This window comes from Rhincodon typus, chromosome 25 (assembly GCF_021869965.1).
Source record: "Rhincodon typus isolate 14 chromosome 25, sRhiTyp1.1, whole genome shotgun sequence".
Taxonomy (NCBI): Eukaryota; Metazoa; Chordata; class Chondrichthyes; order Orectolobiformes; family Rhincodontidae; genus Rhincodon; species Rhincodon typus.
Window position 1 is genome coordinate 10,899,541 of NC_063356.1, and position 20,047 is coordinate 10,919,587.

The following is a 20,047-nucleotide window of genomic DNA, read 5'->3' on the forward strand; positions in this document are numbered from 1 at the left end:
AAAGGAAAATGAGAAGTCTATCACCTTCATTAAAGGAATTTCAGTCCAATTGAACTAACTTATTTATAAGGCAATATATCTACTAAAAACATGACTAGCTGCCCATTTAATTATGCATATACAAACCATGCAGCTGGTCACGATCACGATTTCAATGCACCTACATACATATAATCCTGCCCATTCGTTTTTATTTTTTAAATCAACAATTTCTGTTTACACAAAGTATTTTTTCTAAAGAATACCCCCAAAATTTCAGCATTCCCTGTTCCAGTGACAAAATGTAATGGAGTGGCTTTTTAATTCTCTTTTTCTGCCCCTTAAAAGAATAGCAGCAGAATCGGAACCCCAGATCAGGGCAACTGCTTAAAGCTGCAGTTTGTTGCTTTGCTAAGATACTGGAGTCTCCAAAACTAGATGCATCAATGAGCGAGTGCCAAATAAGTGCCACTGCTACATGACAGCCCAAACAAGGTTCAGGAAACATACCCAGGGTGCACACAGAAATCACCTAAACTGTCCCATGCAGAGTTCCTTTAGAATCAGAGCTCATAAAATGACCATTGAGATAGTCATAATTCTGAGTAAATTGAAATCGCATATAAAATACTTGTTAACTATCATAGTAAGTATAAAAGTCATCTATATAAACTGAACACCAGTCTCAAACAAGCAAGATGCCAACTTTCACCAGTGTATGATACATTAAACAAACTTTGAATTAGTAATATGACTGCTAAATATTTAAATACCACAAGTTTCTGACTGACATTCATAAATTTGCTCACAGAAGTTATGCTTTATTCTTTTTTGAAGGAATGTGAAAAGAATGGTATGCTGTCAACTTTTTCAGAGCATATGAGGTGGTGCAGGTGAAACGGCAATTTCAAGTTTCACGCATCAGCTTTTACATTGACCTTAAAGGGTGTGGGAACCTCTGGTATCTGTACATCTTGTGATAATCCAATATAAATTTGCCTGCCTCATGAAGGCCAGCTACTGATGCGAACGAGATATTTTTTCTTAAAAAAGATAGATCCTTTACTCACCGGTCTTAGGAATTTCAACAAATGTCCCAAATGGAAAATTATAAATAAGTTTGGTTCTCAGCCACAGCAGTTGGCTACCAAACCAGTATTAGCTGCCAGTAAGCTCAGAGAAGACAGTACTTTCTCAACAAGTTCTACCTAAAAAACATGTATTTCTACTATTCAGCCTGTCATTTCTCTACTACTTTCTCGTTAGCCTCATGAACGATTGTCAACTTCTTTAAAAAAAACAAGAGTGGGGTGTGCTAAGGGTAAATGGGGTCATGTCAGCCTTCAATTTTTTTTCTTAATAAGCTGCTTTTATGCTAATATACAAATGGAGCCAAACACTCTGAAGCTTACTACAGATAAGATAATCATATTTACATTACATTAGGGGGACTTATAGTTTGTCCCAAGAGATGCAATTACTGCAGATATCACTACCATGGTCCTAGTGTAAACAATCAGTAACCTGATAGAGCATTCATACACAAACTTAAACATTGCATCTAAAGTGGACACACAGACAAACCATTAGAGTGGCTAGAACCCCACTGCTGAAACCAAGACATGGGATTAGACTGTGTTTCCAAGTCTGCATATCAGTGTAAGATATACATCGACTTGTGTGTCAGTTAGGCACCCTCACTGGGAAATGTTTGTGCAGGCCACACAGCAATTGCAGTTAAGAGAACACATTTGCATTGAAATAGATAGAAACTATTAGTAAACATTCAGACAGCCCATAATGACAGACGCAACTATTTTCGTCTTCTCTCCCTGAAGCATCTCACCGCAACCCAAATGGGGGAGAGGGAGAGAGGGAGAGGGAGAGAGAAAGAGAAAGAAAGGGAGAGAAAAAGAGAGGAAGAAAGAGAGAAAGAGAGAGAGGGGAATTATCATGGAAATGTTAAAAGAATCAGTAAGCATTAGGGAGCTAAATTAATATGGGCAGGCACAGTTGTGTTTTTGTTAAGTTCAGCTGTACACGTTAATTCAATTTCAATTCGATGATAATGTAGATTTACATAGCACCTTTAATAATGAAATGCCCCTGTGCAGTTCATAGTGGGGTATCAAACAAAATTTTACACCAAACCACAAGGAAATATTAGGATAGATTAGTTTCCTTCAACTTCACTCACGACATGTGAGCACTGTTGGCTGGGCCAGCAGTTATTACCCATTTTTAGTTGCCCTTGAGAAGGAGGTGATGAGCTGCCTTCTAGAGTAGCTGCAGTCCATTTGCTCTAGGTAAACCAACAACACTAAAAGGAGGGAGAACCATGATTTTGATCTAGTGACACCAGAGAAATAGGAATACATTTCCAAGTCAGGACAATGAGTGTTGAAGGTAATTTTCACGTTGTGGCATTCCCATTTATCTACTGCCCTAGTCCTTCTAGATGGAAGTGGTCAGCGAGTTTGGAAGGCGCTGTCTAAGGAGCCTTGGTGAATTTCTGCAGTGTGTCTTGAAAATAATACATACAGTTGCTAATGAGCATTGGTGGTGGACAGACTGGATACTGGTCGATCTGGCACTAATCAAATGGCTGCTTTGTCCTGGATTGTATCAAGCCTCGAGCATTTTGGGAGTTGCACGCATGCAGACAGTTTGGGAGTATTTCACCACACTTCTAACTTGTAGATAGTGAAAAGATTTTGGGCAGACAGGAACTGAGGCGCTGCAGAATTCCTAGCCTCTGACCCACTCTTGTAGACACTCTATTCATAAAAGTCTGAACTATAAGATTCTACTCAATGGTAATACCCCCAGATGTTTATAATGGGGCGATTCAGTCATGATAATACAAGGAGCAATTGTCAGATTATTAGAGACAGTCATTGTGAGGCATTTGTGTGGCTTGAAATGTTATTTGCCACTTTTCAGTTCAAGCCAGGATATTGCCTGGGGTCTTGCTTCATTTGGAGACAGACTGATTTGGTATCCAAGTCATCACTGAATGTTGAGCAATCAGCTAACATCCCCTCGTGACCATATGATGGAGGTAAAACCATTAATGAAGCCACTGAAGATGGTTGGGCCTAGGGCACCGCTGAGGAATGCCTCCAGAGATGCCTTGGTACTGGGATGACTGGCCTCTAACAACCAAAGAGGTCAAATCAAGTGTTGCCCAACCATAAACCTTGAATGAGAACATAGAACAGTACAGCACAGTACAGGTCCTTCGGCCCACGATGTTGTACCGAATGAGCCAGGAAATCCACTCCCTACTAAAAATCAGACATGCAGCATTCAAATCAGGCAATCCAGACCAATACAGAACATCCAGATTATGACCTCCTTAAAGCCAAATGGGAGGGCAAGTGGCAGTCTGGACCAGGTTAGAGGCCCAGACCTACCAAACAGACTCCCACAGTCTACGGCAAGGCCTAAATGACATTACTGGACACAAAATGAAACAGTGCAAGACAGCAGACAATGACCCATCCTTCCCAGACACCCTCAATACTTTATATGCATTATTTGAGCAGAATAGCACCGACGTGGCAACGCCTGCCTCAACAGCCCCAGGCACACCTGTTCCCTCCATTACAGCTTCAGAAGATTAGTTCAGTCTTCCGGGGAGTCAACCCAAAGAAAGCGACGGGCCCAGATGGTGTCCCCGGCTGGGCACTCAGATCCTGCGTGGACCAACTGGCGGAGGTATTCACTGACATCTTCAACCTTTCTCCTACAAGCCGAAGTTGCCATGTGCTTCAAGACGACCACTATCATCCCCATACCCGAGAAAACACATTTACGACCACCTAATAGCTCTGACTTCAATAATGATGAAGTGCTTCAAGAGACTGGTCATCACCCACATCAACTCCAGTCTCCCAGCCTGCCTCGATGCCCTACAGTTTGCCTACCGATCTAACAGGTCCACAGAGGATGCCATAACCCTAGCCCTGCACTCATCCCTGGAACATCTGGACAACTATGTCAGACTCCTCCTCGTTGACTACAGCTCCACCTTCAAAACCATTATCACCTCCAGATTGATCTCAAAACGGCATGGCCCTGGCTCCGCCTCCTGCACCTAGATCCTCAGCTTTCTGACCCATAGGCCACAGTGAGGATAGGTAACTACACCTCCTCCACAATAACACTCAACACTGGAGCCCATCCAAGGATACGTCCTCAGCCCCCTACTGTACTACCTGTACACCTACAACTGTGTTGCCAAATTCCAAATGAAATCCATCTCACTCTGGTGATGGCGAACTAACAGCAATGAGTCAAAATACAGATGGAAGATACACGTCTTGGTGATGTGGTGCAATGAAAACAAACAAACAATCTGTCTCTCAATGCCAGCAAAACTAAAGAACTGATCAGCAACTTCAGAAAGAAAGGAGGAGAACCCACCCACATCTACATCAATGGAACTAAGATTGAGAGTGTGAAGTGCATCAAGTTGCTTGAAGCGACAATAACTGATGACCTGTCCCGGACTTCCCACGTAAATGCGACAGTCAAGGCGGCACAACACCACCTCTTCGTCCTCAGGCAGCTCAGGAAATTTGGCATATCCAAAAGGTCCCTCACCAACTTCTACAGATACATCAATGAAAGTATACTGTCCGGGTGCATAACAGCCTAGTATGATGACTGCTCTGCCCAGGACTGTGAGAAGCTACAGAAGGTGGTGTGCACAGCCCAGACCATCATGGAAGCCAACCCTCCATCCCTGGACTCTACTTACATGGCTTGCTGCCGAGGAAAGACGGCCAATATCATTAAAGACCCATCGCACCCTGTTAATGCCCTCATACAGCCTCTTCCATCAGGCAGAAGACACTGGAGCCCGAAAACACACACAAGCAGGTTCACAAACAACTTCTTTCCGGCCGTTAGACTGCTGAATGGACTCTGGCCTCAAATAACATAACGTGTATGCCTCTAAGTCTTTCCAATCTATACATCCTTTGCTTGCCGTGATCTGGCTTTACCACTCTTAAACAAGGCTTTTCACTGTATTTCGGTACACGTAACAATAAAAAAAACAAACCAACCAACCATACCCAAGTTCCTTTGTGCCACTATTTCTCCAACCAGCAGACAACTTTCACTTGGTTCTTGTTGCCTCTAATTTTGCTAGGACTCTATGTCAGACTTAAACGCAATCTTGATGTCAAGAGCAGTCACTCTCATCTCACCTATAGAAATGAATTTTGTTCTGTCCAAGGCTGTAATGTGGTTAGGAGCTGTGGCCCTGGTGGAACTCAAACTGGGCATCAGCATGTGGGACTGAGTGGGGGAGAAATTGGAGGAATATGGATTTCTGAGAGTTATAGACCTAGGGGAGATTTCAAAAATATGGAGGGGTGAGGGCATAGAGGAATTTAAAACAAGGGTAGGAAGTTAGAAAATCAAGGCAATACAGGTCAAGGAGTTAATTGAAGTCAGTGAGCACAAACTGATTGGCAAAGAGACTTTGCCCACCTTTGGAAATGCTCACAGTATTTTGGGCAAGCTCAACCTCACAGAAGGTTTTATTTTGACAACTTGCTGATAAAGTTAGCTTTATTTAATTACCACATTATGTAGGCTCACTGTGGCTTACTTTAAAATGGATAGATGGGAGTGGGAGTAGGATGGAGGTAGAGGCAGGAGAAGAAAAAGAGACTAGAGATTGTTATTTTCCACATTACTCAAAGCTGTTTTTTATTCCCCACACTCAAGCAGCTAAAGATATTTTTAAATATTCACAGTCTTGCAAACCTTTTACTAATGATCAATAGGTCACTACCTGGCTCAAGATCATCAGTGGAACAGGCAGGACAATGCATGGACTCTATAGAACCTTTGCATGAGTGCTCCAGAACTAAAATAAAATTAAATAGACCATTGAAAAGCAAATATTGCAGCAAATACAAACATGTTCTGTGCAATTGCAAGCTTTCACATTTTGACACAGAACTTGAAACACTACAATCCCAAACCTCACCTTTTATGTTTATTGCTCGATATGCTGATCAAGCAGAGCCTGGTTAGTAGTCAGTTGTCACCAAATTGCAAACACAAAAGCTTTACCCAAGTCTGTTTTGTGCAAGTGGCTATTCCATTTCTACAGTACATTGAAGGGCTTGGCTTTGAACTCTGATAACAACAAGTTGCTACTTGATCTGGAAACCTGCATAATGTCATAATTCCAGCAGTGAGGGCTGATTAGCTCAAATTAGCTAGATGGCAATCCGTGATTCAGAACACCAATGGCATGCGTTCAATTCTTAATCTGGTCGAGGTGGATTTAGGACCTGCCTCCTCCTCTTCAGCTTGATAGTGGAAAGCAATAGTAAACCACCACTGACAAAAAGAACCTCCAGGAAAATGGCTCAGAATGAAGCATCAGACAAGCCAAGGCCCTGTCTTTGGGTAAAATTACTCCTGGACTGCAATCCCAGCAGGACTCTGGGGTATAACTCTGTATTTGATCCCTGCCCACCTCCAGTTAAGTTCCCTAGACTTCTGAAAAAAGGTGGGTGCATCTTGTTCTATTTCAGATACTGGAGGATGTAAACAGAATCTAACATTCACATACATAAGCTTTTGTTCACAGAGACACATTACATAAATGCACCTCCAAACCCGAGAACCACCGTTTCAGTCTGCTTCAATCTCGAGGAACACAAGCAAACCCCAGTTAATGCCCATCACCTGAATACAAGTAAATACACAACTGACACAGAATTAATATTCCCTTCATATAAAGCAACAGAAATTTTGCAGATTGCTTAATGTCAAAGCCTGCAAGTTATCAAATGTGCTACTGAGTTTACCAATGTGTAGGGTATTTTAAAAATAAATCAGCTCTATTAAATGGAGCAGCAAGTCTATGAATAGTTTAGCTACACAAACCAAGACTATGCTTTCAAACCCCAGTCTGTTCCATTCACTGATCTGAATCAGGACAAAAGTTCAGGAGTTAAAATTAGCCTCAGCTCCCCTAATAAAAAGAAGAAAATGTTCAAGCAAGAAAGCACTGCTGGAATAAAGAGTTCAGGTCTGGCGAAAACAGTCCCATAAATAGTCCATCATACTTAGATAAAGTACAGGTGGCAATCAGCACCTACCCACCTCAGTATTCAGAGCCAACACCTTCAGAGAAAAGGGACAGCAGAAAACTGACAAGTTAAATGTTTTCCTTTGGCCAGCAGTCAAAAGGCAAACAGCAGGTTAGTAGCAAAGGAGTAGAAAAACAAAAGCACAAACTTAGTACACAAGTAAAATATGAACATACCAGCTTCAGCAAGTGCAGCGGCAACCTCATTCTGTGTGGAGTAAATATTACAGGCTGCCCAACGACACTGTGCTCCAAGAGCTCCCAGGGTCTCTATAAGGACCTGCATCAAGCACATAAGGAGGGTACACCTTGAAGTCATGGAAAAAAACTACATAAATGGAAACCTTTCTTTCAGAAGCACACAATTAAAACTAGATATATCATTACAATTAAACATAGTGCAGATGCTAAACTTAGTAAAATCCAATAATCAATACAGCAAACAAAGAGCATTGATAGGACATTAAGAGCATGGCACTGGCTTAATGGAAGGACAGAATCTTTAAATGAGTACAAAATAAAGTTTCTATTAGGAACCTAATCATTACGCATTATCAACAATAGCCAACAACTTTGCAATTAAACAGCAGCACCTATAAAGATGCAAATAAAACTGGCCTTGGACCTTTGCTCTCATAGTTCTTAATGCCATTGACTGGTCTTTATTGGATTACGGTCTTGCAACTAGCTGCCACCATTTAATACGTTAACGGAGCCACACAAACTGCTTTTATTCTGGATTCATAGTGGGAATGATTTACTGAATCTAGTTAGCTTAGTTATGGAGTTAATGTTGACCAGGCAAGAGCCAAGCAACTAGAGCCAGGGCATCCCTCTAAAGCCAACATAAAAATCTGCGTTGATAGTTACTAACTGGAGAGTTAGACTGATCACATCAGTGAAGCCTACTTAAAAGATACAATTCCCACACGTGCACATAATCAAAGATAGCAACTTTTCAATGCAGCTGTAAGATCCACTCCACACATTTTAAAACCAGTTTTCCACTTGCATAAGACAATTTGAGCCCTTTTTTTTGTCTATATATTTCTGCTGTTGTATCTGTGCTTTTCATAGCTTAGGTGTAAATATCTTACTAAGAACTGATCTTCTGACAGCAAATAACCACGAAACTGAGACATCAGTTCTGAGGGCGGGTCACTCCACCCAAAACGTTAACTGATCTCTCTCCACAGATGCTGCCAGACCTGCTGAGCTTTTCCAACAATTTCTGGCTTTGTTTCTGATTTAGAACAGTGACTGCTGTATCTGTCTTTAAAAATATATCTTCCTGACTCAAAAATTACTGAACTCTTTTTCTAAAAAAAAAGAAACCGGGATCTTTCCAGTTGCATTAGCTACTTTCATGTTGATAAAAAGCACATTTGCTGGTATTGGTCTTCTGGAATGAACCTGCTTCAGCACTTCGTTTCTCCAAGTCATAAAAGCTCAACCTAGTAAATACTTCAGCAATTGTCTCAACAGTAGCTTGCCATTTGTCTCAAGTCACAAATTTGTTAGAAATGCTGCTTTAACCCACCACTAGAGTTTCTGGCTCCTAAAAAAACTTTGAGAAGTGAAAGCCAAAAGCCCATTTACCTCAAATTTTAGAACTCAAGTTCCCAAATAATGACAACATACTATAAATCTTCATTATTTAGCCTTGGCACTTGTACAGCTGGTCCATTTCACTTCCTATCAGTCAATGGTGATCTGAGGCTGTACAATTTCTGTTTTTCTAAGCAATGGCTTTCTGCACCAGACAATTTGGGAAGCCAGAAATAAGTTTATGATGTCTGACCAGTTTAATCCACTGACAGCTATCCAAGCTACTGTACCAATTACTTACCGCAGTTTGAGCAGTAATGTGAGTGCAGCCCACAATTTTGGCTCCAGCCAGTGGTTTTTCGCCCTGTGCTCGTTTTCGAAGTGCCACAAGAGCCGACATTTCTGGAAGGAAAAATTAGCAATTATCAAATAACCAAATGGAACTATTTGAAAGAAGATAATTTGCTAAGCATACGGTTTATTTAAATCAGATTTTTTTAAAAACCATAGTCCAATGCATTGGTGCACGTTAACATTATTACAAAACGTGTTCCAGAACCATTCGTAGCCAAAAACCAGGGAGATCAACAAAAAACTACAGAAAATGAGCTGACCTGCAGAACAGTGCTGGGGAGGTAGAAAAATTGGAACTTCATCCAACAAGCCTCACAACGTCCGATTGTCACTGTATTTTATTTCAGCCATCAACTACTGCAATACCGATAACTTTAGGGTTCTACTTATTTGGTTTAAGTACAACGACCCTGCTTTTGAGTGGGTTTTTTTTGCACATTGTTAAAGTGTGAGCGGCAGACCAGACACCTAACCCTAGAAAAGCAAATGCTGCTTCATTTCCCCTACCTTCGGCGTTTCAGTTGTTAATATTTACAGTGAATTACCCAAAACACCTCAGAAAACCAAACAAATGGACTCCTCACAAGATCAATCAGATGCTGCTGCTGAGGGGGAAAATGGAAGATAAGAGTGATACCTCCTCCACCACCACCCCATCCTTGCCTCTTCTTTGCACCTCCAGGGCAGTATTCTGGTACCTGTGCGCACACTCACTGTTACGGAGCTAGTGCAGACAGGTATCAGCCAGCCAATGAACTTAAATTGGCATGGATAGGTTAAAAATGCATGAAAATTACATCAATATGGTTCCTTGGTATCAGCACATCCGATTTAATTTTGGGGGTCAGCAATAAAACCAAAATCATTCAAGAATAGTTCCAGGATGAGAATCTTCCGTTATGAGGATAAATTGAAGAAGTTGGGAATATTCTCTTTGGAGGCTAAGTGAAGATACGATGCAGTTTTCAAAATCTGCTGGATAGAGGTATGGAGTAGCAAGTAGTTACGTTATGGAATGCACGGCCTGGGAATGTGGTAGATGCAGGTTCAATTGAGGCATTCAAGGTGTTGGATGATTATTTGGATGGAAATGCCATGCAGAGATATTGGGAGAAGGCAGGAGATCAGGAGGCAATACAGCCAAAAGGCCTTCCTTCAGTGCAGTAACAATTGTGATTCTGCATGCTAAATCTAGACCATCAAACAAGCAGGTCTTATTAATCAGTGCATCAGTTTATATCCCTTGGCTAAAGTAACAGTATCTCTGAAAATGCAGTACTGCAATCAGCATTGCACTAACCTATCAGCTTAGGTTAATAAACACACACAAGTGAGGATCAACCCCATGATATTTAACTCCAATGGCTAAACTACTGAAAGCAACTTACAGGAATTTAATCCTGTAAATAATCTTAGTAAAATGAAGAAATAAAAAGTTTAATATTCTAACACAAACTCAATGCAAGGGTGAGATCCTGTGAGAAATGAACAGCTTTTTGAAGCATGAAATGAATAAGCCTTTTGAAGTCATACAGTGACCAGCAAGTGCATTGACATCTTTGAGGTGAAATACTGCTTAGATATAAAAAGGCAGAGAATCCCAGACTCTGCAGTTTCAGCAGCATACAAAGTTCTTTGGACTAGTATTTATGGGGTCATCCCTATGTTAATAAAATATAAAAGTTAATTTTCAATTACTTTCACCTTCCGAAGTTACTAGATGGAATTACTTATGAAGCATGATGTTAAAAATATTCCACAGGTCAGCTGCCAGTTATTTAACCTTATGTTAAGCACAGATTTACACCAACTTTGATGAAAACACATACTCTTTCTCAGGTCTAATTTAAGACACCTGTGGTCTGAGGTTTCCTAACAGAGGCCAGCACAGCTGAACCAACTACTCAAAATAGCAACAAAAAAAAAAAAAAAAAAAAAAAAAAAAACTATACCCAAGACGCAACGTGCCTTTTTAAGCATTAATGCTTGGAGTTCGCAAAATTCTTCATAAACCAATTAATTCTAGCACAGAAACAGACTAAACAGAGGGGTGTAAATTTAGCATATTTTCTTCACAGTCTGAAATTAGTTAGCACTAATAGTGGTACACTGCACAACTTTGGAGACTTTGTCACTACAAGCCTCACCAGCTCCAAAGGCATGTAACAAATTTTCCAACCAGGTTGATTAGAAAAATATCCAGAACTCCTCATACTCAAATTTATGAGATCTTCACCAACTAACATCCCTGTGTATTCCTTCTCACTATTGCAATGTCACTGATTTCAACTGCAATTTTGCAATGTATGACATGCCAGAAAGTCAACAGCAATAACTGTCATTACAAGCAAGTATAAACACTGGGATCACTAGCCCAAGCGGACAAACTAAAGATGCTGTCATGAGATGGGCATACTACAGGGTCTCAACCAGTCACCTGTTTCAGTACATCACCCGATAGGGAAAATTCTACATTTCATTTGTGACTTGAACAACACCTCTCAAATTTATACAGATTAGTAACAAGGCAGAAGCTATGATCGAATACGCATGTTGGTTCTGCATGTATTGCAAATACCAAGAAATTGGGTGAAATGCAAGACCAGAGGGAATTTACCAGTCACGTTCAACTCAGCAGCCATTATGTACTTAATTGCAATAATATCCTGCATCTCACAAAGATGAGAGGTCTGTTGAAGGACCAAGAAGGGACAGAGTATGTAGAAGAAATCAGTAAAAATATTCAATATTATAGTGCAGTGTATCTGATTACTTACTGCCAAATAACATCAAGCAACCTCCGTAACTAATTCAGTTTATATTTCAAGATATGATTTCTGAAAGGATAAGCTACTGGTGCACCCAGTATAATCTCTGCCCTAACGTACCTTGCTCAGCAATTTCAATCTCCCTGCGTCCAAACTCTGCCTGCTTGATGTTCTTCACACAAAAGTCACTACTGTTCTTCGAATTGCTTTGCTGCTTGTCTCTTGGGGAGGTCTCATCATCAGAACTGTCCGTATAGGATGCAGCTAAACAGAAAAAGACAATGTGCAAATAATAATGTCAAAAATGTAAATGGCTCAGCAGTAAAAGAATACAAAAAGGCAGTAGAAACGGGATATGAAGGAACCATTGCTCAAATTACATGCCACAAATTTTGCAGGCAAATACTGTGTATTTGAGAATTATGGAGAACTGTGCTCAAAACAATGCCAAACTGTGTAGAGTTTGGTTAAGGTTAAATCTCTGCCATTTTGTGAGACTGGGAATGGATGCAGAAAGAATATATCCATAATCACCTTCAAAACAAATCATTCTACTGACTCATTAAATACTTGGGCATTCTAATCCTCTCTTTTGGAGGAGTGCAACAGACCCCGGGACAGAAGCAAGGGCAATAGGTGAAATGTTTTCATCCAGATCTCTCTTCCCTCATAATAGAATTGTTTGAAAACAAATCCTGCTACCAAGCAGTGCACCCCATAACGGCTTGGGTCTCACTGGTGACCGTCCCATCAAGGAGCTGCCAAGTGTAGCTAGGATACCTGAAAAGGGAGAGAGAGAGAGAGAAAGCAGAGATAGACGACTGTACTCTCTACATGATCAGGACAACAGCTGTGGAAACCAGGATGTCTGCCAAGAAAACACTAGGAGACTGAGGGAGCTGAAAACTTGCACTTTTACTGAATGGTTCCTTAAATTTTAGAAAAATGTCTTGCCCAAGATCACAGACCAACGCATAATAGACAGAGCACCGCACAGTGCAATAGTACAATAACGTTTTGAGGAAGGATCACCAGACTCGAAGTGTTAAATCTGATTTTTTTTCTTCACAGATGCTACCAGACCTGCTGAGCTTTTCCAGCAACTTTGTTTTTGTTTCTGATTTACAGCATCAGCAGTTCTGTTTTTATTTAGGACAAAAATGTGACAACGTATAATAGAAATTGGAAACATAACTGTATTAAAAAGACCATAAAGGGAGGGAAAACAAACGAGTGGGAAAAAGAAAAACATGGAAAAAGACAACGAAATAGAAAGGAACAAAAGAAAGAATAACAAAGAAAAACCAAATATTTTCTATTTGACCTGATTTAGCGGAGATCAGGAGAGAAATTAGGTCATTTTTCATTACATATATCTGACAGTTTAATGCAAGTGGAGCTGCATATGTCAATAATAAATAACTACTTTTCAAAGTGCAGTGATTGCTGTGTTGCCCTGCTGAATTAAATGAACTTGTTTACAGTCAGCAGAATGTCTCCATAGTCAAGAATCACCTCACAGGTTACTCAACTTAGTTTCATGGTAAAGTGCACCTGTTTCAAATACTGAATGTAGCAGACGACAAACAGAGATAAGGAGCAATAATTTACAGCATAAAACATTTAGCAAGACTTGCTATAAATTGAAGCAATCAATTGGAACTGGAAATGCAAATCAATAGGTCTAATAGACATGTCAGGACATTGTGCTATGCCAAGGCAGTACAATTTCTCTAATTCAGCCCCTGTGGTTCAATATTCAAAGGATGACTAAAACCAACAAAGATTTTTTCCAAACTTAAAGTTCTTAGGTTTTCTAACATTACACAAATAAACATTTCTTGTAAAATTGAACTTCAAAAATAATTTGGAAGTCAATAACTGGGTATTAGATTTAATGAAGCGACAGGGATCTCAACCATTGGCTACAGAGCTTATATGAGCCCCATATCACCTTTTTACAGGAACGCCTGTGGTGCATCACTTTACTGGACATTAGTGTTCCTTCCCTGGCACCTAGGAAGCCCGAGGATTGAAATCTTGTCTACCAGGAGCTGTCAACCAGAAGCCAGTGGCTCACGTTAGCAGCCGTGTCAGAGTGATGGCTGCTGCCAATGCAATTAGTACCCAAGTCTCAAGCTAGTGACCCAATCTCAGGCCACAGGTAAATGATGATGAGCTGGGGGTTGCGATGGGAGCAGGGGTATCATCAGTAAGGATAGAGATGTAGCATACAGCAGACACCTTTCTGATGCCAAATCCTCCAGTCAGGCACCTGATGCCTCAATGAGAAGTCTTTCACTCTGGAAACCCACAAACAGCCTCAGGCAAGTTTGCTCATCATGTCCCTTCATTTAAACTGCCCTGCCTGCCTTTTGGAGAGCTCCAGTGACAGTCCAAATGAATGAGACTAGCCCAAAGAGGGATCAATTGTCTACTTAAAAAGGCCTCAACCATTGTCAGGCCAAGAATGGAATCCAAGCACCTTCCTGCCAAGAACTAGATGAGAGCAAAGGGTACAGATCCCGCCTTACTTGATTAAACCTACCCCACCAAACACACCAACGGTGAGAGCATTAAATTCCACCCTAAGTTTTTGATCCGAGAAATACTCCAGCATACGAACATATATGAAATACAGGAGCAGAATTAAATCATTCAGCTCCTCAAATATGCTCCACTATTACGTGAGGTCATGGCTGATCTGCATTTGTTCCAAATACAACATTGCCATTTACCCCAATAACGTTTGATTACTCGGCCAAACAAGAATCAATCCACCTCTCTCTAAAAAAACATTCCATGACTCTGCCTCCACCACTTTGAGGCACAGCATTCCAAAGTCTCACAATCCTCAGAAAATATTTCATCTCTATACTGAAAGGGTGACAAGTTCAAAACAATGTCCCCGAGTTCCGGACTCAGCCAGAGGAAACATCCTTTCTATGTCCCGTTTGTCGAGACTATTCAGGATCTTATAAACTTCAAATCAGATCACTGAAGTTCTAAACTCCAAAGGAAACAAGCCCAGCCTTTCCAAACTATCTTAATAAGAAAAACTGCTTATTTCACATTTGCATAAACCAAAAAAGAGCAGTACTTTCGAAAGAATGCACATATCCACTTACTAAACATCCAATTCTTTTATTATAAGCTATATAAAAGAAGAGTTACCCTGAATATTTGATATGCAAACTATAAACAGAAAAGGCAAACTGTACACAGTGGAGAAAACAAAGTAAACAGAATTAGTGATGGGGAAAAAGAAAAAACAAGTAATTAATTAATAAGGATGAAGAAAAGAAAAAAGTGTGGCTTGAGTTACTACCTGAGCTGTAGCTGTCCGTGGAAGATTGAGAAATTGAACGTGACAGAGACCTCCGACCAGTCTTGGTAGGGAATCTGCTGAACTCCTGCTTTTCATCTGCAAACTGGATTTGCTGCAAACAAAGATCATTCAAATAAATGGAAAAGAAAATAACTTTTTACACATAAAGTAAGCTTAGGCAACAAAATATATTCGGCTCAACAGCACAGATGCACATATAAATAATGACATAACTCACCCAGCCTTCTTCAGCTTGCAATCTTGCTAAGATTACATGAGGGTATAGAATGTCACTTCCCCAAATAAAAAGTCAGAGAAAACAAAGAGGCATAAATTGCCTTGCATCTGGGAAACGGTACATAGGAACCAAATAGAAATAAAACAGCTGTGGAAACTGCTGTTTTGCCTGCCTAACCAGGTTGCAGTGCAGCATGTAGTGGCAATGCACAACACCACTTAGTTACCAATAGGATGAAAGCAATAATAGAGAAAAAAAACATTAAAGTCACAATAAACTAAATCATATGAAAAGAAATCACATTAATCATGACCAATTGTGACTGACTTTGGTCAGTGTATAATATTTCCAAATCATGCTGGACACACTTATTTAGTGAGATATTTAGATCCGGTACAGCATGAAAATGGTTTCATAATTATGCAGTTTGAGATTTTCACAAGTCTATATCTGCGAACATATCTTGCAGTAAACAGTATTTCGCATTTCTGTTTTTATGCTACATGAACTATGGAATTATTCAAAATGTATTTAAATTACACTCAGAGGCATCCATGGGCACTCAACAACCACAGCCCATTTATAACACAAATCTCTTTACATATTAGGCTGGGCCTCAAGACGCATACAAGCAAACTAAAAACTTTCTAAAGCATTGCTGAATTATCAAAAAATTCAATCTCCTTTCACTTGAGTGGAATCCTAATGGAAAGATCACAAGGTCCGTATTTAAAAGTCTTTTCTCCCAGCCTTTCCATCCTTTCCCTATCTTACTCAAGATTGCTTCTATTCTAGCACTAAACTTGGTAAAATCAGAAACCTGCAATGGCTCTACCACGGGACGCCAACAATTAGAGTCATAGAGTCCTACAGCACAGAAACATGCCCTTCGGCTCAAACTGGTCAATGCCGACCAAAATGTCCATCCACGCTAACCCCATTTCCCTGCACTTGGCCCATATCCTTCTAAACTTTTCCTATCCATGTATTCGTCCAATTACCTTTTAAGTGTTGTTAATGTACCCGCCTCAACAACTTTTGCTGGCATCTCATTCCATATGTGTACCACCCTGTGTAAAAACAGTGCCCCTCAGGTTCCCATGTATTCTTTTCCCCCTTACCTTAAACTGATACCCTTGAATCCTCGATTTCCCAACCCTGGGAAAAAGACTGAGTGCATTCACCCTATCCATGCCTCTCGTGATCTTATACACACAGGATCCCCCTGCAGTCTCCTATGCTCTAAAGAAAAAAAATGTCCTAGCTTGTCCAACCTCTCCCTATAACTCAGTCCCTTGAACCCTGCCAACATTCTTGTAAATTTCTTCTGCATTCTTTTCAGTTTAATAACACCCTTCCTATAGCAAGGTGACCAAAACCAAACAATACTACGTGCAGCCTCACCAACGTCCTGTACAACTGCAACATAACTTCCTAACTTCTAAACTCAATGCCCTGACTGATGAAGGCCAGTGTACCAAAAGCTTTCTTCACTGTCCTGTCTACCTATGACTCCACTTTCAGAGGCCCATGCACCTGAACTCCAAATTCCCTCTGTTCCGCTACACTCCTGGAGGCCCTACCATTCACCATGAAAGTCCTACCTTTATTTGACTTTCCATAATGCAACACCTCACACTTATCTATATTAAACTCCATTTGCCATTGGTCAGCCCACATGCCCAATTGACAGAAGAAACATGCTGTGGCAAATGCAAAACTTTAAAAGAAAAGATAAACAAACACAGGCACACTAAAGCACAAGAAGCTTGCTAAATGTAGGGGAACCACAATGGGCTCTGAATCAATTATTAAGCTATCAAGTGAGTCACATTGCATTAGGTTCCAATACACTGTCAACCTTACTGTGCTTTTTCCCAACAGATCCAGATTCATACCAAGAAGAGAAGACAAAAACAAAAAAAAATTCAAAATATCACAATGGAATCCCCACCACTACACTATTAGTTATCATTCCAATTAAACACATCAAATTGGACAGAAGATTTTAGTTATTTCATTGCCTATTTCCCTTGGTTTGTATTTTCTTTTTCCTGATGCAGCTGATATTACTGGACGAGTCAGATCCCAAACTGAAACCTGGCTTGATAGATCACATTTAGTTCTGTTTTGGTTTTAAAGGAGGTGGCCTTTCACAGAAAGAAAAGCATGCAACTTTGCAAATTTTGTTTTAATGATGAAAAGAGAAAGTTAACAACCAAATGAAAAGATGACATAATGGAATAAACCAACCTATTTACTTAGCACATATAGTTTTAAACACATAGTAAAAAGATACAATCCTATTAATCCCAAAACACACTTACAAATTCAAACCAAAAAAAAACCTTGCACAGCACTCAAAAGCACGAGTAAACAGATATTTTCCTAATACTTCAATAGGCTTAAGGTAACAATGGCTTCAACTCCTAGACTGGAAATGCTGAAAGCTCCAAGAGCTATCATACCCGAGCCTAAATGTTCTCAACTTCAAGTAACCTCTTCAAGGTTTCATCCTATCGCTTCTAGTCTGGGACTAATGCCTTGCTCTAAAAAGATAATATAAATTTACTGCATTATTCATTTAGAATGCTGATCTATACAACTACTTCACAGAACTGCCCAAAACAAGTCTTATTAAAAAAATCTGCCCCTCTAAGCTATGAGGTGATTTGCCTAAGCTTAAAGGGAAACCAAATACAAAAATTTCTAACAGACCTTAAAGCCTAATGGTTTGCCTTGCTAAGTTGGAAAACATCCCAAGGTAAACAAAAGCACATTAGTGCCGCCAACATATTTCTCTCACGGTCTTAAAAAAAAAATCATTATGGCTAGAGAAAGACATACAAGTTAATCATTAACTTCAGAAGCACAAAAATCCAAGTGTCACCAATTCAAACCTTAAATAAATGACAATAAAAATATATATAAATCTCAGTTTATATCACAACATTCATTTTCCTCCAGGATCAGAATACTATGGTTTCACGTATTGGAGGTTTTCAATGCATGTTTTCCACCATCAGGAGGTGGACGTGTGGCTCCTATCCTTATAATAAACAGCAAAGGCTTTACTTATATTTATATTCTTGCAAGTTGATAAAATGGTGTTACATTTTACTTTAGGTTCTATAAAACTAAAAAAAAACATGACGTCCCAAACAGTTACTCAAAAATACAATTCCTATATCGTGGCAGTAAACCCATGGGTCCAGTTCTTTTTTTAAATCTGGATGATGCCACTGTGTTGGATTTAATAGTGTAAACACCATTGAGGTAAGTGATCTCTTATTACAGAAAATGGGAATTGCAGAGATTATTGAAAAAAAAATAACAATTAACAATGCCTCATCGATCGCAAATTAAAATGCATTGCAGACAATTCCAATACCGTGAAGTAATAGCTTAAATTTTCCAATGGTCAGATAATTATTTAAGCATCGTCAAGAGCTGCACATGTGGACCCTGCAAAATCCCCATCACAACAGATTCTGAAGGGTCTAGACCTGAAACGTCAGCTTTCCTGCTCCTCTGATGCTACTTGGCCTGCTGTGTTCGTCCAGCTCTACAACTTGTTATCTCGGATTCTGAAGGAACTGTCCAAAAAATTTAAGATTCTATTGGGCGATTTGCTGTAGTTACTAAATGTGCAGGAAAAGTTAGACAACCAGATACTTAGTCCAACCCCCGCCCGACCTCTAAGCCTGGGACCAAAACCCTTTCACCCCCAACCCTCTGTCAAACATTTTATGCAATTTCCCCTGCTCTACCATTGGATCCAATTTCCCAAGCCCCCCGGGACCTGATCATATCCCTCCTCCCAACCAGACTCTGGTAAACACATAGCTGGCCCTTTCATCAACTTGCACCCTGGCACTTTATCAGTACCCACTTGGTACCCTACCTTCACATTTAACTTGCACAACCACCCGCTGTGAAACCAGCAGTGGCTGTCTGTGATGTCGAACTTGAGTTTCAAAATACTGCAGGTGACTGTCGTGAAAAAGGGGGAATAGTCCCCTGACTGTTCTATGCAATGAGGGACCTGTCAGTATAGCTTTTGCATTTCTGAAGAAGCCATGATTGGAATCTCCTGTCAATAAATCAGACTATTTTTTTGTTACATAACAAAAGGGACAAGATGGGAAACTGTGCCAGATTGAGCTGGATTTTCCATAGGGTGACAATGTACTTAAGGTATACCACTGAGCAGCAGAAAAGAAAATTATATATAATGTCAAAGATCAGAAAATTGTAATTTCTAGTGTGGAAATCAGCTGCTAAATCAAAGACACGGAATTAAAGTGGTCAAATGGCCAATCTAGCCATCATATGGTCTAAGCTAACACTGAAGCTCAGCAAAATCCTAATGGCTGAATGACTACTAAAAATATTAGTAAACTTCAAGAAGCTTAACAACTACATTTTACACAAGGTTGTTGCTTTAGCTAGATAGAGTCTCACTACAAACATTCTGCTCCCCCCCCAAATGTGATGACCTTTTTAGTAAACCTACATAATTGCCGGTTGCAGACACTGGACAATTTGCCTTAACCATAAGTTACGTAAATCAGAAAATTACTGTTTTTCCTACAGCAGTAGGTGACTAACTCAAAATTAAATTTAAAAATAAATGTGTTGCAATAATTTTCTGCAACTTAAGAGTTTACTTCTGCCTACTCTGAAGATGATGTAGTTTCGGAGCT

General features: G+C 40.0%; 1 protein-coding gene across 2 annotated transcripts in view; it reads right to left on the reverse strand.

Moving 5' to 3' along the window:
• Positions 1–20,047, reverse strand: part of LOC109931795 (S-adenosylhomocysteine hydrolase-like protein 1) — an 89,482-nt gene that overhangs the window by 25,435 nt on the left and 44,000 nt on the right. For both annotated transcript variants that reach the window (XM_020531055.2, XM_020531056.2), the window contains exons 2-5: positions 15,104–15,215; positions 11,896–12,039; positions 8,955–9,055; positions 7,283–7,385 (exon numbers count right to left, since the gene is read on the reverse strand). In XM_020531055.2, the coding sequence (XP_020386644.1) occupies positions 7,283–7,385; positions 8,955–9,055; positions 11,896–12,039; positions 15,104–15,215 (460 nt within the window). The remainder of the gene's footprint in view (positions 1–7,282; positions 7,386–8,954; positions 9,056–11,895; positions 12,040–15,103; positions 15,216–20,047) is intronic.